Below are 24,007 nucleotides of genomic sequence, written 5' to 3' on the forward strand. Positions count from 1 at the left end.
AAAACCATATGATCCTCTCAATAAATTCAGGAAAAGCTTTAGGCAAAATACAACATCCATTCTTGATTAAAAAATATCAACAAAGTAAGTGTAGATGGAACATACTTCAACATCATAAAGGCCATATTCTAAAGACCCCTAACTAATATCATCTGCAATGGGGAACAACTGAGAGCCTTTCCCCTATGGTAAGGAACAAGACAAGGATATCCACTTATACTATTAGTATTTAACATAGTACTGGATGTCAGTCTCAGCAATCAGAAAAAAATAAATAAATAAAAGACATTCAAATCAGCAATGAAGATCTCAAACTTTCACTATTTGCAGATGACATGATACTCTATGTAGAAAACCTGAAAGACTGCTAAAAAAAGTGTTGTTAGAACTAATACATGAATTGAGTACAGTCCCAGGATATAAAATCAATGTACAGAAATCTGCTGCATTTCAATAAACCAATAATGAAGCAGCATAAAAAGAAATCAAGGAATTGATCCCATTTGCAACTGCACCAAAATGATAAGATAAATAGGAATAAACCTAACCAAGGAGGTAAAAGATCTGTACTCTGAAAACTATAGAGCACTTATGAAAGAAATTGAAGAGGACACAAAGAAACAGAAACACATTCCATGCTCAAGGATTGGAAGAACAAACATTGCTAAAATATCTATATTACCTAAATCAATCTACACATTTAATGCAATATTTACCAAAATTCCACCAGCATTTTTCAGACATAGAACAAATGATCCTAAAATTTGTATGAATCACAAAAGACCCTGAATAGCCCAAGCAATTCTGAACAAGAAAAACAAAACTGGAGGCATCACAATTCTTGGTTGCAAGCTTATTACAACGTTGTAGTCATAAAGAAAGTATGGTATGTCACCAAAAAAGACATACAGATCAATGGAGCAGAATAGAAAACCCAGAAATTCACTTATAAGTATATGGTCAACTAATCTTTGATAAAGCAGGAAGGAATATCCAATGAAAAAAAGACAGTATCTTCACCAAATTGTGTTGGGAAAACTGGACAACAACATACAGAAAAAGGAAACCGAACCACTTTCTTACACTGTATACAAAAATAAATTCAAAAATGGATAAAAGACCTAAATGTGAGACAAGAAACTATCCAAATCCTAGAGAAGAACACAGGCAGCAAATTCTTTGACCTCGAATGTAGCAACTTCTTATTAAACAAGACACTAGAGGCATGGGAAACAAAAGCAAAAATGAACTATTGGGACTTCACCAAGACAAAACCTTCTCTGTACAGAAGGAAACAGTCAACAAAATTAAAAGGCAACCCACAGAATGGGAGAAGATGTTTGCAAATTACGTATCAGTAAAGGGTAAGTATCCAAAATATATAACGAACTTATACAACTCACCCCCCCCAAAAAAAACCGCCAAATAATTCAGTTAAGAAATGGGCAGAAAAGTTGAATAGACATTTTTCCAAAGAAGACATCCAGAAGGGTAACAGACACATGATAAGACGCTCAATATCACTCATCTTCAGGGAAATACAAATAAAAACCATGGTAAGATACCACCTCACCTCTGTCAGAATTGTTAAAGGAACAGCACAAGAAACAACAGGTATTAGCTAGGATGTGGAGAAAGGTGAACCCTCTGACATTGTTGGTAGGAATGCAAACTGGTGCAGCCATTCTGGAGAACAGTATGGAGGCTCTTTGAAAAACTAAAAATAGAACTGCCCTACTATCCAGCAATTGCACTATTAGGTATTTACCCAAGGGATACAAAAATACAGATTCAAAGGGATACATGCACCCGATGTTTATAGCAGCATTATCAAAAATAGCCAAACTACGGAAATAGCCCAAATGTCCATTGACTGTTGAATGGTTAAAGAAGATGTGCGTGTGTGTGTGTGTGTATTCAGCCATCACAAAGAATGAAATCTTTCTATCTATGATAACATGCATGGAGCTACAGTGTATCATGCAAAATGAAATAAGTCAGTTCAGAATAGAACAAATACTATATGATTTCACTCATATGTGAAATTTAAGAAACAAAACAGATTAACATAAGTGAAAGGGTGAAAAAAAAGAGAGGAAAACAACCACGAGAGACTCTTAAAGATAGAGACCAAACTGATGGTTGACAGATGGAGGTTAGTGGGGGGTGGACTAGATGGGTGATGGATATTAAGGAGGGCACATTTGTGATGAGCACTGGGTGTTATATATAAGTGATGAATCACTAAATTTCACTTCTGAAACCAATACTGCACTGTATGTTAATTAACTAGAATATGAATAAAATTTTTTTAAAAAGAATCCCATTTATATTGCAGCAAAAGGAATTAAATTTCTAGGAATACACTTAACCAAAGTGGTAAATGACGTGTACTCCAAAAAATGTAAAACATTAATGAAAGAAATCGAAGATGACACAAACAAATGGAAGGATATTCCATGTTCATGAATCGGGAGAACAAGTATTGTTTATATGTCCACACTACCAAAAGCAATCTACATATTTAATGCAATCCCTATCAAAATACCAACAGCATTTTTCACAGAAGTACAACAAAGAATCCTAAAATGTGTGGAATCACAAAAGACTCTAAATAGCTAAAGCAATCATGAGAAAGGGAACAAAGCTGGAGTTATCACTATCTCATATTTAAAGATATACTACAAAGCTGTAGTAACCAGAACAATATAATTCTGGCAAAAGAAGATGCACATAAATCAATGGGAGAGAATAGATTGCCCAGAAATAAACGTAGGATTATATGGTTAATTAATCTTCAACAAAGGAAGCAAGAATATACCATGAGGAAAAAGGAGTCTCCTCAAAAAATGGTGTTGAGAAAATTAAACAGCTACATGGAAAAAATAAATAAATAAATAAATAAAATAAAACTGTACCACTTTCTTGCACCATACACACAAAAAAACTTAAAAAAGATTAGAAAAATACATGTGAAACCTGAAAGTATAAAATTCCTAGAATAAAATATAAGCAATAATCTCTTTGACATCAGTCATCAAAACATTTTTTCTAGATATGTCTCCTTTGGCAATGGAAACTAGAGAGAATTTAAATTATTGGGACTATACCAAAATGCATAACTTCTGCATAGTGAAGGGGAATAGCAACAAAACAAAACTATACCCAACTGAATGAGGGAGGATATTTTCAAAATATATATTTGCATCTAATAAAGGGTTAATATCCAAAATATATAAACAATTTTTACAATTCAACGTAAAATAATCCAATTAAAAATGGGCCAAAGACATGTATAGACATTTTCCAAAGAAGGCATACAGATGGTGAAAAATTATATAAATATATATAGATAGATAGATAGATATAGATAGATAGATATAGATATAGATATATAGATGCTCAACATCACTAACCATCAGGGAAATGCAAATCAAAACAACAGTAAGATATTACCTCACACCTGTCAGAATGGCTAAAATAAATAAATAAATAACAAATTTTGGTGAAGATGTAGAGAAAAAGAAATCTTCGTGCACACTGTGTGGATATGCAAATTGCTATATTCACTGCGGAAAACAATAAGGATATTCCTTTAAAAATTAAAAATATAATTACCATATCTTCAGTAATTCCACTACTTGGTATTTACCCAAAGAAAACAAGAACACTAATTTAAATAATATATGCACCACAATGTTTATTGCAGCATTATTTACAATATTCAAGATACAGTAGCATCTTAAGTGTGCTCTGATAGATGAATGAATAAAAAAGAACTGGTACATCTATACAATGGAATAATACTTAGCCATGAAAAGGAATGAAATCTTCCCATTTGTAACATGGATGGATTAGAAGGTATAATGCTAAATTAAATAAGTCAATCAGAGAAAGACAAATACCGTGTTTCACTTGGTGGAATTTAAGGTACAAAACAAATACATAGAATAAAAGCGACAAATAAGACACACCCTTATATATAGAGAATAAACTTGTAGTTTTCAGAGGGGAGGCTGTGAAATGAGTAAGGGGATTAAAAGTACACTTATCTTGAGCACTGAGAAAGATATAGGATTTAAAAAGTATATTATATACCTGAAACTAATATAACACTGTATATTAAGATGAATTATTTTTTTTATTCCTGGTTATGAATCATGACATGTTTTACTAACATAATTTCAAATGTCAATTATTTTAATACAGGAATATAAACAGAGGTGATCTTGAAACATGGCATTAGTCCTTATTATGTCCATTATGATAATTATGAACAGTAGTATGATTCATTGAGCCCATACTAAAACAGACCTAAGGCTCATTAACAGTTTGATTATAAATTCCCCGGATAAAAATGAGAAAAAATATATATGTATCCTTTTGTGACTTCCACTTAGAATGCATCGTTCCCTTTTGTGACTACCCACAGTCTTTTAAAAAATATGCCTTATTATTTGTTCATTTTGTGTGAGTAGAAATGCTTGGAAAAACAGATGTCAGAGGTCCATTAGTATCATATGGTCTGCAGCTCTTTAGAGAAACCATGTTCTTAACCAACCAAATATATCTCACGTGCTGCTTTTGGAATGGTGGATACAGTTCTTGGGGAAGATGGCGGCATAGGAGGATGCTGGGCTCACCGAGCGTCCTGCTAATCACTTAGATTCCACCTACACCTGCCTAAATAACCCAGAAAACTGCCAGAAGACTAGCAGAACGGAGTCTCCAGAGCCAAGCTCAGATGAAAGGCCCACGGAAGAGGGTAGGAAGGGCAGCGAGGCGGTGCGCACTCCACAGACTGGCCGGAGGGAGCCTGCGTGGAGGGGCGGCCCACCAACCTAGCAGAGCACCCGAGTCTGGCTTGCAAAAGCGGAGGAGCCAGACGGAGTGTGTTTGGACAGCAAGCGGGACTTGACATCTGGAAGGTTATAAGCTAACAGCTCTGCTTGGAGAACTGGAGGGCTGGAGGACAACGGGAGGGAGAGTTGTTGAGCCCCGGAGGACAGATCGCAGCTTGACGGGGAACAAAGGCGCTCGCCAGCACCATCTCCCTTGCCCATCCCCCAGCCAAAACCCCAAAGGGAACCAGTTCCTACCAGGGAACTCGCTTGCACCGCGCAAACACCCAACACTATGCTTCTGCGGATCCATCCATCCAGCGGGTCTGACTCCCTCCTGGTGCCGCAGGGCCCCTCCCAAAATGGATCTCTGAAGGAAAAGTGAGCTGAGCCTGCCCCTCCTGCCCCTGTGCACATTGCTGATCCACCCCAGCTAATACACCAGATCCCCAGCACCACAAGCCTGGCAGTGTGCAAGTAGCCCAGACGGGCCACGCCACCCCACAGTGAATCCCTCCCCTAGGAGAGGGGAAAAGAAGGCACACACCAGTCTGACTGTGGCCCCAGCAGTGGAATGGGGGCAGACATCAGGTCTGACTGCGGCCCCGCCCACCAACTCCAGTTATACACCACAGCACAGGGGAAGTGCCCTGCAGGTCCTCACCACTCCAGGGACTATCCAAAATGACCAAACGGAAGAATTCCCCTCAGAAGAATCTCCAGGAAATAACAACAGCCAATGAACTGATCAAAAAGGATTTAAATAATATAACAGAAAGTGAATTTAGAATAATAGTCATAAAATTAATCGCTGGGCTTCAAAACAGTATAGAGGACAGCAGAGAATCTCTTGCTACAGAGATCAAGGGACTAAGGAACAGTCACGAGGAGCTGAAAAGCTCTTTAAACGAAATGCAGAACAAAATGGAAACGACGACGGCTCGGATTGAAGAGGCAGAGGAGAGAATAGGTGAACTAGAAGATAAAATTATGGAAAAAGAAGAAGCTGAGAAAAAGAGAGATAAAAAAATCCAGGAGTATGAGGGGAAAATTAGAGAACTAAGTGATACACTAAAAAGAAATAATATACACATAATTGGTATCCCAGAGGAGGAAGAGAGAGGGAAAGGTGCTGAAGGTGTACTTGAAGAAATCATAGCTGAGAACTTCCCTGAACTGGGGAAGGAAAAAGGCATTGAAATCCAAGAGGCACAGAGAACTCCCTTCAGACGTAACTTGAATCGATCTTCTGCATGACATATCATAGTGAAACTGGCAAAATACAAGGATAAAGAGAAAATTCTGAAAGCAGCTAGAGATAAACGTGCTGTAACATATAAAGGGAGACCTATAAGACTCGTGACTGATCTCTCTACTGAAACTTGGCAGGCCAGAAAGGAATGGCAGGAGATCTTCCATGTGATGAACAGAAAAAAATATGCAGCCGAGAATCCTTTATCCAGCAATTCTGTCATTTAGAATAGAAGGAGAGATAAAGGTCTTCCCAAACAAACAAAAACTGAAGGAATTCATCACCACTGAACCAGCCCTACAAGAGATCCTAAGGGGGATCCTGTGAGACAAAGTACCAGAGACATCGCTACAAGCACGAAACCTACAGACATCACAATGACTCTAAACCCGTTCTTTCTATAATAACACTGAATGTAAATGTATTAAATGCGCCAACCAAAAGACATAGGGTATTAGAATGGATAAAAAAACAAGACCCATCTATTTGCTGTCTATAAGAGACTCATTTTAGACCTGAGGACACCTTTAGATTGAGAGTGAGGGGATGGAGAATGATTTATCATGCCACTGGAAGTCAAAAGAAAGCTGGAGTAGCCATACTTAGACAAACTAGACTTTAAATTAAAGGCTGGACCAAGAGATGAAGAAGGGCATTATATAATAATCACAGGGTCTGTCCATCAGGAAGAGCTAACAATTATAAATGTCTATGCGCCAAATACCCGAGCCCCCAGATATATAAAACAATTACTCATAAACATAAGCAACCTTATTGATAAGAATGTGGTCATTGCAGGGGACTTTAACACTCCACTTACAGAAATGGATAGATCATCTAGACACATGGTCAATAAAGAAACAAGGGCCCTGAATGATACATTGGATCAGATGGACTTGACAGATATATTTAGAACTCTGCATCCCAAAGCAAGAGAATATACTTTCTTCTCGACTGCACATGGAACATTCTCCAAGATACTGGGTCACAAAACAGCCCTTCATAAGTATACAAGAATTGGAATGCTGGATACAAGAATGAAAAAAAAAAAGAAAAACAAGGCTCACTGCCTACATGGAGCCTAAATTCTTATTGTGAATATAATTAATAAACAAATGAATATAGACTTTTAGATAAAGATACATTCTATGAAGAGGAATAAAGTAGGGTTCAGGGTTAGAGGACTGACTGGACACTTGTTGGGGGAGGAGATAACATAGTATATGGTAACCAGGGAAGGTTTCTCTGAAGAGATAACATTTAGACTGAAATATTACCTGTTGAGAATGTCTGGATCATGCAAAGATCTAGAGAGGAGCAGAGGGAACAGCATACATAAAGCCCTGGCAAGAAAACAATCTTGGTGTGTATACGAATCAAGCAACACATGCTAGCTTGGCTAAATTATATAATAAAAGGGAAAACATGGTACAAAATGAGGGTGGAAAATAGGTAGGGTCTAGATAATGTAGGCATTGAAAACCAGGTTAAGTGTTTGAAACAGTAGAGAATAGAGATATCAAGACTACTTAGAAACCTTTGTAGAATTTCAGGAAAGATGATGATAAAAACTATTAAAGTAGTAGTAATTGATATGCAGAGAAGTTGACTGATTCAGGATATATTTTGGAGCTAAAGTACAGAAATTTGATTGATTGATCACATGTGTGAGTGAGGAAATGGATGAATCATAGATGATATACAGATTTTAAAAGAGCAAATGAGTGGAGGGCGTCACTATTACTAAGATGGAGAAGGCTGGGGAGGTATAGGTTTTGGAATGGGTTGAGAGTTGTTAAGATATGTTAAATTTGAGGTGCCTAGTAGAATTCATGCTAAAAATTTCAGGTAGGTGTTTAGATATAAGAATTGGTACCTCAATGGAAAGATCAAGCTAGACGTATTAATTTTGAACTAATTAAATCATAGATGATATTTAAAGCCATTGGATTAGATGAGTTTACCAAAGAAAGGTTGTAGATATAAAAGGTCAGCAACCAAGTCTTAGGTCATTGCAACATCAAAGATGAGGAAGAGGGGGTTACAATAAGGGTGGCAAAAACTACAAGTAGAAAGAAAACATGATAGTTGAGTCCTAGAAGTAAAGTGCATTTTTTTTTAGGAGGAGAGAGAGGCTATTTTAAATGCTGTTGGTAAGATGAGAGAGGAGAAACCAGTGGATGTGGCCACAAGCATATATATGGCAATCTTGGAAAGAGCAGTTTCAGTAAAGTGATAGAGATGGAAGAGCCTAATTAAATGGTAGCTATGCACATGGAAGTTTATTAAAGCGACAGTCTGAATGTATAAAAGCCCATAACACACCCTGAAAGATTTTCTTGTACAATTAAAATCAATCCATGTCCCCAACTGGATTTCTTGTATTTTACTTATTTTTCATAAAAAAAATCTAATGGAAAATAATCCAGCTACTTGAAGATCTTTTATTTTCATTTACTTTAAAATTTATACACCAATACATTCTTATTTCTTGTAAATCTTGTTGCGCTAGTGGCCACTCATCCATTGATTCAACCTCCAAGACTTATCCTTTAACAAAGAAGTCGTGAATTAGTTTCAAGTCTCAAAGCTGACTTTTTGAGTCTGCTTGGAAAAAATGGACTTAAAGTCCAGGATTTTTGACAGAAGTTTTTTTTAAGATTTCTAAATAAAAATAGGAAAATATAGGAAGATAAAAATGGAGATCTATACATAAAATTTTATTAAAAACCAAGGATAGAAAAAACTTGGAATAAAATGTAAAGGGTAATCCCCACAAGATTAGAGGAGGAATATTTGAGACGAAATAAGAATAGGAAAACAGGGAGGAAGAGGAGGAAGGGAAATTTTAATTAATGCAAGAATTTAATTAACACAAGAAGCTCAAGGTTAAGACTCAGCAATATCTACAGGTGTTCTGAATTTAGCAGGACAGAGAACATAAGCCCTATCATGAAGAGAATTGACAATAAACATTATGTGAAAGCAGAGCACACAGATTGATGCCCAGAAACCATGCAAATAAATTACACCCCAACCAAAGATTAGAGAGAGCCAGCAATAGTGGACAACATGGGGAACAGGAGACCCTACATTCAAACTGAGATGTCTAATTAAGCTTCCCTTTACAGCAAGATTTTGGAGGAAGGGGAATGGAAGAGGAGATCTCCTGGAGGAGAGAAAAGAAATTAAATTTACAGAGCATTTACTCCTCTAAAGAGGGAATTAACCTGAAAGAGACTGTTATAAACCAGAGGGATCTAGTTACTTCTAGCAAGTTAACTTTTTTTCTGATTAATAGTAAGAATGATGAATTATAAATAAATTTATTTCAGATATAGATTAAATAATTTAATTGCGTATTTGAATCCTTGTATGTTACATTTTTACCCTGCTATCTCTGGATTTTGGTTGATATTTAGCAACTTCCTAGGAAATGTCTTCATACCTCATTAAAATTTGCCACTGTAGAAGTTTTAGTCAATTTTAATTTTTTATTCCTTCTTAAGAATAGGACACTTAACCACTCTTGTAGTATTCTCTTTACAAATACTTTTAAATGTTTCCTTAAGTTACAAGCCAGTTCTCTGTTCCAGTCTAAATATTATTAACTTTTTGACACTTGTTTTTCAACTCTTGAATTCTTTTGAAGTACTCTCTTATGTGTTAGTCCCTAACTTGTAAATATTCCAATAAAACTGAACTATTCTTAAGAAAAATATAAATTCAAACCTTTAAAATGTTTTTCATTATAGTCATTTTTTTTCTAAAAATAAAGCACAGTAAACATACCAAAGGAGCATATCTTGGTTTTAGAGGTGGAGGAGGCATCTTGCACTGACAGAGACGTTTGACCTTGGGTGATGGTAGTATAGGCTCACAAGGAGGTAGTGGTGGTCTTTCTCTTGATGGGGGGACTCTGCCTGTACCTATTTTTTTCCCTTTTTCTTTGAATGTAGTCTTTTTGGATGAAATTTTGAATTCTCTCTTCAGTTCCAGTGCTTCCTTCTTTGAAGCTGTAGATGTGGCATCTGATTTGTCAACTCCTTTCTTTTTAGCCTCCAGTTTATATAAGGAGTCTTCAGATTCAGCATCTGAACTTTTGAATGTCTTAGTCTTCTTTGAGTCTTTCTTGGAAGATTCATCAGATTCAGCATCAGTAGACTCTGTACTCTTCCTCGCATCCTGTTTCTTGGCATCTTTCTTTGAATCTTTGTTAGCCTTCTTTGAATCATACTTATCCTTCTTTGACTCCCAATCAGATTCAGTTTCAGTAGACTCTTCAGACTTCATTACAGACTTATTTCTGTCATCTTTCTTTGAATTTCTCTTATCATTTTTTTCATCTTTTTTACCCTTCTTTGAATCCCATTCAGATTCAGAATCAGCATCAGTAGACACTGCATCCTTCTTGGCGGACTTTCTCTTGTCATCTTTTTTTGAGTCTTTCTTGATCTGCTTTTCACCTTTCTTCCAATTTTTTGCCTCCAGTTCAGACTCAGATTCAGCATCAGTAGACACTGCATCTTTCTTTGTATCTTTTTTCTTGTCATTTTTCTTTGAATCTTTCTTAGCCTTCTTTGAATCTTTCTTTGCATCCTTTGAGTCTACAGATTTTGCATCAGTAGACTCTGCATCTTTCTTTGCATCTTTCTTTGCATCTTTCTTCTTGCTGTCTTTCTTTGTACTTTTCTTATCTTTATTTTCATTTTTCTTTGCATCTTTTGAATCTACAGATTCAGCATCAGAGCTCTTTGCATCTTTTTTTGTGTCTTTCTTTGAAGGCTTCTTTGAATTATTGTGAGAGTAATTCTTTAACCATATATCCAATTTCATGGATTCAGCACCAGACTCCTCTATATACAATATGAAATCCATATTTGAACTATTTTTTGAGCAAGTCTGTGATTTGACATCAGAATTGTTCTTTGAGCCCTTAGAATCCTTCTTTGCACACAGGAATTCATTACCTGTGTCCTTGGACTTCTTTGAATCTCTCTTATCTTTTTTTGGATCCATTGAGACTGTCTTAAAATCTCTGGATTCTGGATTTGTTTCCAATTTAAACTTTGACTCCTCGGATAGTTCACTTTTATGTGATAATTTTGATGGAGTTTTATCTGATTTCTTTCCTCTTTCAGGTTCCTCATCATTTACTGTTTTGGATTCTGGAGTTGTTTCATGTTGGCCTTTGTTTTTTTTGGAATTTCTTTGTAAAGTTCTTCCTTTTTTGTCATCTTTGGACTTTTCAGATTCTCTATTTTCAGGATGGGTTTTAGGAGTATAAGGATTTCTGAATAGAGCCTGTCTCCTGACAGTTAAATAAGCAGATGGCCTTTGGTAATTTTTTTTAAAAGAATGCCTTATCCGTATATGATCTGGCTTCTCAACTTCCTTTAACTTTCTTTTGTCATGTCTCTGAAAAGATTAGAATAATTTTAATCATTTTTGAATAAGTTTTATTCATATGTATATATTTTTAGAGAGAGAAAGAGACCAAGTGGGGCTGGTGCAGAGGAAGAAGGAGAGAAAGAATCTCAAGCAGGCTCCATGCCAAGCACAGAGCCAAATACAGGGCTCAGTCACACAACTATGAGATCATGACCTGAGCCAAAATCAATCAGTCAGACTTTTAACTGAGTAACCCAGGTGCCCCAAATGAGTTATGTCTTTTTAATATTGAAACATGAAAATAGGCTAGCTTTTCATTAACCATCTAGTTCAAATGGAAAAAAAAAATCAACATTCTGTGTGGGTTATGTATGTGAGATAACTCCATATTAGAAATAAAATGACTTTAGAAGAAATCTTGGTATTTTCTCAATGACTTCTATAGGGATTAGAGCAGGCCCATAATGATCCATGACATTTAAGGGCTCATCCTCACAATTGATAGTGGGTTCCTTTTCAACCCCTGTATAGGAGAGATCATTTGAAACATTTTGTGCACCTTTAATCCCCAAGTTAGCTCAGAAATAAGCTGAATACCCATGAAGATTGTCATGACAATTTTTATGATAACTGTAAGCTTCAAGCCTTAGCCTCACTTTGTACTCCTGCTTTTAAGGTCTCTGATCAAATCAAGAGACTTAGAGCCCTGACGTGAATTATTTCCCAGAACAAGGACATAAAATGAAAAAAAAAAATTGATACCATTAATTTGTGTAAAGGTACTGTAATTTTTTTAAATTCCTAATCTCAAATCTGTCAAATCTGGTTTTCATAGTGATCTCATACACTAATTTTGCATTTAGCTCTTATATTCTTTTAACTATTCAGTAGGGACTTCACCAATGACATGGTCATATAGAATTAAAGGAGGACCATAAAGAGTAGCATGAAACTTGGATCACTAAAGATGTGGAATTGGCACTCAAATAAATGCATTGACTTACTCTGACTTGGGAGATGCTCTTAAAACATATTTTGATATCACCATGGGTGACCTCTGTAAGCTAGTTTTTCCTTTTCCTAGTTAATAAGATATTTACACTTTATATAAAAGGGGTAAAATCTTGAATGTCCCTGTATCTAGTATCCTGAATGCCAGATTAAAGAAAATGGAGAGGCCCTGAAACCTTATCAACATTAGCCCATGTTCTAAGGTTCAAATTTTAGATGTTTTTGCAGCTGGTAAACATTTCCTGAGAGATCTCACCAGTTTTATCATTAGGTTCTGTAGCTTTCATAGCCTATTACTATATAATGCCTTTGAAAATTAGAATTATGTATAAATACAAGTATATCTGAAACAGATGGAGGTAATCTGTTGTACAGGGAATTATAAATTTAAAATATCTGCTTCCAAAAGGAATTAAAATTCAAATTATATATATTTTTATTTAAATTCACATATTGTATAGTCTTAGATTTAGTTAAAATGACATTTTCAATACTTACAGGAACTGAGATTTGTAATTCTGAAGATATTGATCTCTTTTCTCTACCTGGCTGGAGTTGTTTGGGAAATGTCAAAGTAAAGTAATCTTGATTCCATAATTTTCTGTTTGATTCACTGACTATAATGAGTGAGAACAATGCACAAGTTGCAGTTAATAGCCAGACTTCCATCAGCACTGAAATATTCTTAAGAAATATATTGCTTAAATTAAACTAAGTTATAACTCAAAATATAGCTTCTTTCCCTGGATTCTTTAGTATATTTGGGTATCAATTAGGGAAAATAAAAACTAATTTCCCCATTTAGCACTAAATTGTATGTAAAATTACATTTGTAACTTTATTTTTTAAATTAAACTTTTTTTCACAATTTTTACTTAAATCATAATAGTTAATATAATACAATAAGTAGGAATGTAAAATGGAGAAAAATTTGCTGTTTCTTTTCAAACATCATCTTATATATTTTGATTTATTTTCTTTGTCATTTTGGTTATCTTGCAGACAATGTGACTTCTATAGTCCCCATAATAGCACAATGCAGAGCATAAAGTAGTCCATAAAGTCTCTATTGATTAAATCTGATCATATATTTTAGCACACTTCTGACCTCAATGACATCCAAGTCACAAAAAATTAGGGCCACAAACCCAAATACTGAATTTAGTTCAGGGAAACCTATTTAAAGATTGGTATATACACCCTTGAGCGCATCCAGAATAAAGTGATCAAACTATCTGGGTGTTCTAACCTCAAAGGAAGAAATAGTGAGGTAATTCAGTATAGTTCTCCTGGATATAAGGAGATTAATGAAGGATGTGATCACTATATTCAAATATTTAAATAACTGTTATATGAAAGTATAATAGTAATAGTAACAGTATAACTGCAACTACTAACACATATAGTGGTTACTATGTGTCAGACTGTTTTAAGCACGTTTAATTCACACAACACTGAGTTAGATAATAAAATTTATAATTGCTTCAATTTTATAGATATACAAAAATGAAGCACTGAGAGAGGTTAAACTGCTTTCTGAAACTCATAATGGGGAAGAGCTAAGATTCAAACAGGTAATTTGGCTCAGAGTCCGTGGTCTTGGTCACAATGTTAGAGACTTTTTCTATGTATTTCCTGAGGGGAGAACTAGATCCAGTGGGAAAAGTTGTATCAGTGCAGGAAGATATCCGCTCAATATATAAGGAAAAAATTATTTAAGTTGTAGCTTTTCAACAAAATTGTATGTCCACTTTCGTCATTTTGACTACAATTCTTCTCTACTTTGGGTTTTGTAATTGTGATTTATCTCTACTTTGGGCTTTGTAATTGTGATTTTTAAATGAAAGGAAACTTATGTAATTAAAATTTGTCGATTTGTTGTTATAATGAGGAAGAACAAACTAAATATTTCATTTTTCAGTTTATTTATTTACTCACTTATGTATGTATTTTGAGAGAGAGAGAGAGAGAGAGAGAATCCCAAGCGGGCTCTGTTATGTCAGCACAGAGAACGACATGGGGCTTGATCCCATGAACAATGAGACAATGACCTAAGCTGAAATCAAGAGTCAGATACTTAACTGACTGAGCCATCCAAGCGTCCCAATATTTTCTTTTAAAATAGCTACTACAAACCTACATCAAGATCAAAAATACTTTAAACACACATATATTTCAATGCACACATATACACATACACACACATATAGGTTCTTTTAAATTTTAAGAGATATCAGGGCACTTTATGCTTTACTACTTTGAATGGTTATTTGTTCCAAAAAACAAAAGTTATTTGTCCCCAAAATAACTTTGAATATGATCTAAGTAATATTGAATTTCAAAGACTCAATTCTTACTTGATATGGAATTATCATACATTCTGATGTTTACTTCTTGCCTGTTAAAAAAAAAGCTACAATTAAATTTGTGCTATAGTTAATAATAACTAATAATAGTCATACATCAATAAATATAATATAATACAATACAATACACCAGTGAGAATGCCTGGTATCAAAAAGACAAAAATAATAAGCGTCTGTGAGGATGTGGAGAAAAGTAAACACTTGCACACTGTTGGTAGGAATATAAACTGGTGCAACCACTGTGGAAAACAGTGTAGAGTTTCCTCTAAAACCTAAAAATAGAAGTACCATATCATACAGTAATTCCACTTTTGGGTATTTACTCGAGGAGAACAAAAACATTAATTCAAAAAGATATATGAACCACTATGTTTAGCACAGCACTATTTTCAATAGCTAAAATCTGGAAACAATCTAACTGTCCATGCATAGATGAACGGCTAAAGATGTAGTGTGTGTGTGTGTATATATCAACTAAAAAAATGATTACATCTTTCCATTTGCAGCAACATGAATGGACCTAGAGGGTATTATGTGAAGTGAAATAAATCAGATACAGAAATTAAAAAATACTATATGGTTTTGCTTATTATGCAGAATGAAAAAAGAAAACAAACAATGAACACATAAACAAAAATAGAGACAGATACATAAGTACAGAGAACAAGCTGGTGGTTGCCAAAGGGTAAGAGGATGGTAGCATGAACAAAATAGGTGAAGAGTATTAAGAGGTACAAACTTTCCATTATAAAATAAATAACAGGGATGAAATGTATAGCACAAAGAATATAAGCAATATTTTAACAATGTAGTATAGTGCAAATGGTAACTGCACTTATTATGGTGAGCACTCTATAACGTATAGAATTGTTGAATCACTATGTTGTACACATGAAACTAATATAATATTGCATGTCAACTATACTTCAATAAAATGTAACATAAATTTTGGGGTGCCTGCGTGGCTCAGTCTGTTGATAGTCCAAATCTCAATTTCAGCTCAGGTCATGATATAACATTTGTGAGATCAAGCCCCACATCAGGCTCCTCACTGAGTTTGGAGCCTACTTGAGATTCTCTCTTTCCCTTTCTATCTCTGTCCCTCCCCAATGGTGTGCACTCTCTCTCTCTAAAGAAATAAACATTTTTTTAAAGTAACATCAATTTTAAAACATGCTAAAATACTATGTACTTCTTATGTATTATTCAATATTGTAATAAACAAACACAGTTTGCATTATTAACATCAATAAACATATACTAAAAATACTTCAATTAAATTTATACTATGGATAATGATTATTATAAATACTATTATTAATAAGCCTTCAATAGTAACACTTTGAGGATTTTTTTCATTTGAATATAGTTGTCACAATGTTACATTAGTTTCAGTTGTACAAAATAGTGATTCAACAAGTTTATACATTGTTATGTTCACAAGTGTAGCCTTATCCATCTCAATACATTGTTGTTACAATATAACTAACTATATTTCTTATGCTATGCCTTTTATTCCCATAAATGTCAACTATCAGTTTTCTGCATTTGTAGGTCTGATTCTGCCTTTAATAATTTCTTTTTTGATATTCCACTTATGAGTGAAATTATATGGTATTTGACTTTCTCAGCCTGATTTATTTCACTTAGCATAACACCCTTAAAGTCCATCCATGCTGTCTAAAATCTCTTCCTTTTGGGGCACCTGAGTGGTTCAGTCGCTGAAGCATCCAACTTCAGCTCAGGCCATGATCTCATGATTTGTGAGTTCAAGGCTCATGTTGGGCTCTGTGCTGACAGCTCACACTCTGGGGCCTGCTTCAGATTCTGTGTCTCCCTTTCTCTCTGCTCCTTTCCTGCTCATACTTTCTCTCTCTCTCTCTCTCTCTCTCTCTCTCTCTCTCTCCCTCAAAAATAAATAAACATTAAAAATTATTTAAAAAATAAAATCAAATCTCATCTTTCTTGTGGTTGCATAATATTCCACTGCATGTCTACACACAATCTCCTTATCCATTGATCTATTCATGGGAAAGTTAGTGGTTTCCATATCTTGGCTCTTGTAAATCATGCTTCAATTAACATAAGGGTGCATATATCTTTGTGAATTATTATTTTTGTTTTATTTGTGTAAATACGCATCAGTGAAATTATTTGATCATGTGGTATTTTAATTTTTAATTGTTTCAAAGAACCTCCATACTGTTTTCCACAGTGGCCATACCAATTTACATTCCTACCAAGAAGGTACAAGAAAGGGTTCCTTTTTTCTCCACATTCTCTCTTGTCAAAACTAATTGTTACTTCATGTTTTTTAACCATTTTAAAAGTTATAAAGTGATATCTAATTGTGGTTTTGATTTGCATTTCAGTGATTATTATTGATGTTGAGCATCTTTTCATGTGTCTGTTGGCCATCTGAATGTCTTTTGGAGCATCCGGTAAGGGAAGGAGAAATAAGATAAAAACACAGAGGGAGGCAAACCATAAGAGACTCATATACAAAGAACACACTGAAAGTTACTGGAGGGGAAGAGGTTGGAGGGATGGGTTAAATGGGTGATGGGTATTATGGAGGGCACTTTTTGGGATGAACACTGGATGTCATATGTAAGAGATGAATCACTGGGTACTACTCCTGAAGCCATGACAATACTGTATGTTAACTAACTTTAATTTAAATTAAAAAAAATGGCTATTCTGGTCCCCTGCACATTTTTCAATCAGATTGCTTGATTTTTTTCCTGTGGAGCTGTATACATTTTAAATATATTTTGAATATTAACTCTTTATCAGGTATATCATTTGCAAATGTCTTCTCCCATTCACTAGGCTGCTCTTTTGTTTTGCTGATAGTTTCCTTTGTGGTGGAAAATATTTTTATTTTGATGAAGCCCCAATAGTTTACTCTTGGTTTTGCTCCTCTTGCCTTAGGAAACATATCCAGAAAAAATATTGCTATGATTGATGTATGAGTAATTACTGCCTTTATTATGAGAGTAATTATTGCCTGTATTATATTATAAGAGTAATTTTTGCCTGTATTATCTTCTAGGATTGTGATGATTTCAGGTCTTTAATCCCTTTTGAGTTATTTTTAGGTTTGCTATTAAAAGGTGATCCAGTTTCATTCTTTTACATGTAGCTGTCCAGTTCTCCCAGCACTATTTATTGAAGAGATGGTCTTTTGCCTATGGTATATTATATATATTGTGTTTCTTTATTGAGAATCTCACTGAGTTCTTCCACTCCCTTCTACAGCCTGGTATCTTTATAATCATTACTTTAAATTCTTTATAAGGCATGAAGGTAAAAAAAAGAAAAAAAAAGAAGAAGAAAAGAGGTTAGAGAAGGAGGGAGCCAAACCATAAGAGTCTTAAAAACAGAACAAACTGAGGGTTGATGGGGGGTGGGAGGGAAGGGAGGGTGGGTGATGGGTATTGAGAAGGGCGCCTGTTGTTATGAGCACTGGGTGTTGTATGGAAACCAATTTGACAATAAATTTCATATTAAAAAAAGAAACAAAAACAAACAAAAAATAAAAAAATAAATTCTTTGTAAGTCATAGTGCTTAAACCTATTTCATTTAGTTGTTTTTATGAAGTTTTTTTCTTTCTTTTTTTTCTCTTTCATTTCTTTATTTTCATTTTCTTTCTTTCTTTCTTTCTTTCTTTCTTTCTTTTTTCTTTCTTTCTTTTGGAGAACATTCTTCTGTGTCTCCATTTTGCTTGACTTTCTGTGTTTGTTTCTATGGATTGGGAAGATCACTGACATTTTCTAAACTGAAGGAATGGTCTTGTTTATGGTTAGCCTCTATGTAGACTATGTGGTTGGTGACTTTTCCTGGCTGGCTAGAGCTACGGTTGGCATGGACTGAGTGTCTTGGGGCTTTCCAAGTAGTGGGCATCCTGTCAGGACAACTAAAAGTGAAGTGTATGCAAGCAGGGTATTCTCAGCATTCTACACACTGAGGCCACCCTAGTAAGATAAAGCTGAAATGGGTGTAAACCATGGTGTTCTGGAGCACTCTGTGCAGGAGGTGCCAGGCAGGGTGGCTGGAGCTGATGTAATGTGCAGTCAGGAGGTCCCTGAGCTCTCCATGCAGAGGGTGCCATAGCAGAACAGCTGAAACTAAAGTGGGTACAAGTGAAGGCACTTAGGTCTCTACACACAAAAACATCTTGGGAGGATAACTGAAGACCAGAATCCACCCTAGGCACCCCAGGCATGGAGGGACCCACACAGGGAAAACAAATTACCATAATATTTGGCTTTGAAAACTAGAGAAGCCTAACAATCAGGGGGACTGAATACTGGAACTTTAAAAATCCGGGGACCAATAGTAATAATAATAATAATAATAATAATAATAATAATAAAAGAGAGAGAGGCAAGCCATAAAACAGACTCTTAACTATAGAGAATAAAAAGGGTTGCTGGAGGGGAGGTGTGCGGGGGGATGGACTAAATGGGTGATGGGTATTATAGAAGGCACTCAAAGTGATGAACAGTGGGTATTATTGTATGTACATGATGAGTCACTAAATTCTGCTCCTGAAATTAATATTACAGTGCATATTGGCTAACGAGAATTTAAATAAAAACATGAAACAAACAAACAAAAAGCCAGGGGGAGCTCAGTTCTAGGAGAGTGAGGAGGGCAGAGTCCCTGCCACTAAAGATACAGCACAACAAACAGCCCTGTTGAGATGTCGTTTAGAAGCAGCAGTTTTGAAAACACTTGGAGTGCGCAGGAAGGAAATTTATTTACTAATCTCAGAGAATGTCCTGGGTGGGCAGGGATCTTTGGGGAACTTCTCAAGGAAAAAAAGAGCTAGCAGGTACCATTCATTTCCTTCCCCCACACCCTAACCTAGATTCAAGGGCAACAGCAGAAATTAGCACAGTGCATACTTTCCACTTCATTTGCTAATAGTGTTCCCCAACCCTGTGTGCTCCTGCAGAAACATTCCTGACATCCAAGCTTCAGCAGTTTTTCCAGGTAGCTGCAGCCCCCTTTAGCAGCAGAAGTGTGCAGAACTTTCTGGCACTGTCCTTCCAGACCCCATGTTCTCCTGTGGACCTTATGCCTCCAATATACCCTTGTCTACAGCCCATTGAAAGCAATGCCAAAAAACAGCCTCACTAGGAGCCAGCACCACTCCAAAGTGATTCCTGGCCTGTGGAGAGGGGAAGATAACTACACATGCAAATCCAACAGTGACTCAAGAAGTAGGCTGGGAGAAGACATCAGAGAAGAAACTGATGGTTACCAAAGGGGAGGTGGCTTGGGGAATGGATGAAATAGGTTAAGGGGGATTAATAATATACCTATCATGATGAGCACTGTTAATGTATAGAATTATTGAATCACTATATTGTATGCTTGATACTAATATCACATTATATATTAACTATACTGGAATTAAAATAAAAAATAAATATTTAAAATAAATAAAATTACATGATTATAAATCTTAAAATGATAAATTAAAATAAGAGACAAAACTTTTTCAGTGGATTATAGAAGATATACCAAAATAAAAGAACACATAAAGATTAATGTTTTAGTGGAGATAGTGTACTGTGTACACACTAAAGGATAGTAAGCTCATAAAGCTACACTAATGTCAAACAAAGTTACTTTTAATGTAAATAAAGATAAATGCAACATTTTATAATGCTAAATGGGTCAATCCCATAGGAAAATACAAGTCTAAATTTGCATGTACTCACTTGCATAACTAAAATACACAAGCAAAAAGTTATACAACTAAAAGCAATATGCAAACTTACAATTACAGCTGGAACATTTAGTATGTGGAGCAATTATATAAAATATATAAGTAGAGATATAAAAATTTTGAATAACATTATTAACAAAATGACATATGAAGACACTACACCAAACAACTGCAAAATACACATTCTTTTCAAGTTCACATGGAATATTTAACCAAAGTGACTATAGACTGAACCATAAATTAAGTTTCAACAAATATCAAAGTACTGAAATTGTATGGTATATATTTGCTGACCACAGTTGCATAAGGCTAGAAATCAATAACAAAAAGAAAATTTTGAAAAATCTAAATATTTGGAAATTAACAGTATAATATATATGGGTTAAAGAGTAAATAACAATTAAAATTAGAAAATATTTTGAAATATATTTTGTATATCATGAAGAATAATATGATAGTTAAATATGAATGGATGCAAAGAATTACTAAGAATTTTATAGCTTTATTCATATATCAGAAAATAAAAGAATCTGAAAACAAATGTTTTACATATCCATATCAAGAAACTAGAAACAGAACAGCTCATTGAAGCCAATATATGTAGGAAGAAAAAAAAATAAAGATAACATGGGCACCTGGGTGGCTTAGTCAATTAAACATTTGACTCTTGGTTTCAGCTCAGGTCATGATCTTATGGTTCATGAGATTGAGCTCTGTGTTGAGCATTTTTCTAACAATGTGGAGTCTGCTTGTGATTCTCTGTCTCCTCTTTCTCCACCCCTTTCCTTCTCTCTCTCTCTTATAAAATACATGAATAAACATTAAAAAATAAAGATAACAGAGGTGAAAAGAAAACAAAAAAATTATGCATGAAAACTTGAAAAATTAGGTGAAATAGGAAAATTCCTTTAAAAAGAACACATGTTAAAGCTGAAATAGAAAAATATAAATTATTGTATGTATACTAAAGATGTTAGCTTGATAATTAAAAACTTACCGACATAAAGAATTTGCGGTATGGATGTCTTCATTGATAAATTCTCCCAAAAATCTGAAGAATAAATAATAACAATTATTCACAAACTCTTCTGAAAAAGGGAACATTTATCAACTTGTTCTATGAGAAGAGAATAGCCTTAATAACAACATCTGAAAAAGTCATTAATAGAAAATAAAATTACAGTCTTATATCTTTTATAAATATAGATTCTAAAATGCTTAAACATTTTATCAAATTCAACACATAGAAAGCATATTATATCACAACCAAATGAGTCCTATTTTAAGTCAGTTCAACATTTGAAATTCACCACATTAACACATTAGAATAAAGGAGGGAAAGTCATGTGATCATTTCAGTATACAGAAAAAAGTCTTTAAGAATATCTAACATTTGGGGAGCCTGGGTGACTTAGTCAGTTAAGCGTCTGACTCTTGATTTAGGCTTAGGTCATGATCTCATGGTTCATAAGTTTGAACCCCACATTGGGCTCTGCAATGGTGGTGTGGAGCCTGCTTGCAATTTTATCTCTCCATCTCTGCCCCTCCCCGGCTCACACTGTCACTCTCTCTCAAAATAAATAATAAACAAATAAAATTACAAAAAAGAATATCTAAAATTCATTTATGGAAAATTTTTGGCAAAGAAGAAATAGAAATTTCTTTAGCCTGGTAAAAAGAATCTATATGAAACCAGAATAAATGTAATATTCAATGGTGAAGTAGAAGCGTTCCTCTTAAACTGATGAATAAAAAGGGTGTCCACTAGTAAACTTCGATCTGACATTGTAATAGAGGTCCTAGCCTATGCAATAAAGCAAGAAAAAATAAGTTAAAAGCCTAAAAATAGTAAAAGGAGAAATAAAATTGTTATTTGCAGCCAGCACAACTGTTTACATGGAAAATGTAAGATGTTCAGACACACAATCAGAATTAATAAATGAATTTAGTGAAATTGCTATATACTAAGATTAACTGTGAAAATAAGTTATATTTCTATACACAACAACATAATTAGAAAATATACCATTTATATGATAACATCATAAATACCCAACACTTAGGAATAAATCTAAAAATATATCTTCCAAATGTCTATAATAAAGGGTGTAAACCAATATTAAGATAAATTAAATAAAACATAAACAAACTGACATATATACCATCTTCAGGAATTGAAAGATTCAATATATGTATAACACACCTTCCCACATTGATATATCGATTGAATATAATCTCAATAAAAATTTTTGACATTTTTTATAACTGATAGTTGATTCTAAATTTTCATGGAAATGAAAGAGCCAAGAATATTCAAGACAATTTGAAAAAAAAAATGGAAAATTATACATTGCCAAATATCAATATATCAATTTATGATAAAATGGCAACAGTTAAGACAATGTAGTATTGGCACAAAAACAAATAACCATTGAAACAGAATAGGAAATATAAAAAGATGTCTATAAAGATATGGTCACATGAATTATCCCAAAATTGTCATGCACTGGGGAAAGAGTATTTTCAACAAATGGTACTAGTCAATTTGATATCTTCAAAGGGACAAGATGTGAGTATTGGTCCTTCTCTCACTTTACACACCAAAATTAGTACTAGATGTATTATAGACATAAAGCTGAAAAGTAAAACAAAATATTTTCAGAGGTAACATAAGAAAATATTTTAATAGCAGTGGAATGTTTCTTAAACAGGACACAAAAATATATAATCCTAATGGAATAGAATGACATGTAAGCCTTCTGTTATCCAATGGGGATTAACTGTACCACTCTCCCTTTTTCCAAAAAAAAGGAAATGTAAAGAAAAAAGTAGATAAAAGTAGTAGAAAAAAGTAGTAGATATTTCTTTTTTGAACATCATAATAAAATATTTTTAAAGAAATGGTAGTCATAACAATATTAATAACAATAATAACTAGTATGTTTATTGTGCTTTTATAGCATTTTAGAGTGCTTAAAATGCACTTTCCAGTATAGTATACCTTTTAATATAATAAGCTATTTTAATTTGTTTTATTTGTTCTAGAATGAAATCCTGCTCTCAAAATTATTTTTCCTTCTCCATTTATATGTCGTTTTCTTCAAATCTTCTTTTTATAAACATAACTGCTGTTTTTCTCTACTTCATTTAATTCATTACTCTTCTTGAAATTCTATTCCTTGATAATTGAATAAGTCAGTTCTTCAAATTTGAATAAGAAATTATGATGTTATTTTCATTCATGTATTCATTCAACTAATAAATATTGAGTACTGTGGAAAGCTAGTAAATAACTTCACAAAATGTCCATATCTGAAGGACTGGAACCTGTGAATATCATCTTATATGACTAAAGGGATTGTACATATGTGGTTAAGAACCTTGAAATCAGGAAATTATTCT

At 34.2% G+C, this 24,007-nt stretch overlaps 1 protein-coding gene across 6 annotated transcripts in view; it reads right to left on the reverse strand.

Moving 5' to 3' along the window:
• The window catches only part of CYLC1 (cylicin 1), a 76,984-nt gene that overhangs the window by 27,930 nt on the left and 25,047 nt on the right, over positions 1 to 24,007 (reverse strand). For 2 of the 6 annotated variants that reach the window (XM_081792548.1, XM_081792551.1), the window contains 4 exons: positions 21,603 to 21,656; positions 14,853 to 14,893; positions 12,994 to 13,112; positions 9,886 to 11,511 (listed from right to left, as the gene is read on the reverse strand). In XM_081792548.1, the coding sequence (XP_081648674.1) occupies positions 9,886 to 11,511; positions 12,994 to 13,112; positions 14,853 to 14,893; positions 21,603 to 21,656 (1,840 nt within the window). The remainder of the gene's footprint in view (positions 1 to 9,885; positions 11,512 to 12,993; positions 13,113 to 14,852; positions 14,894 to 21,602; positions 21,657 to 24,007) is intronic. The other 4 variants (XM_081792549.1, XM_081792550.1, XM_081792552.1 and 1 more) reach the window with 2 other exon arrangements.

This window comes from Panthera onca, chromosome X (assembly GCF_046562875.1).
Source record: "Panthera onca isolate mPanOnc1 chromosome X, mPanOnc1 haplotype 2, whole genome shotgun sequence".
Lineage (NCBI taxonomy): Eukaryota > Metazoa > Chordata > Mammalia > Carnivora > Felidae > Panthera > Panthera onca.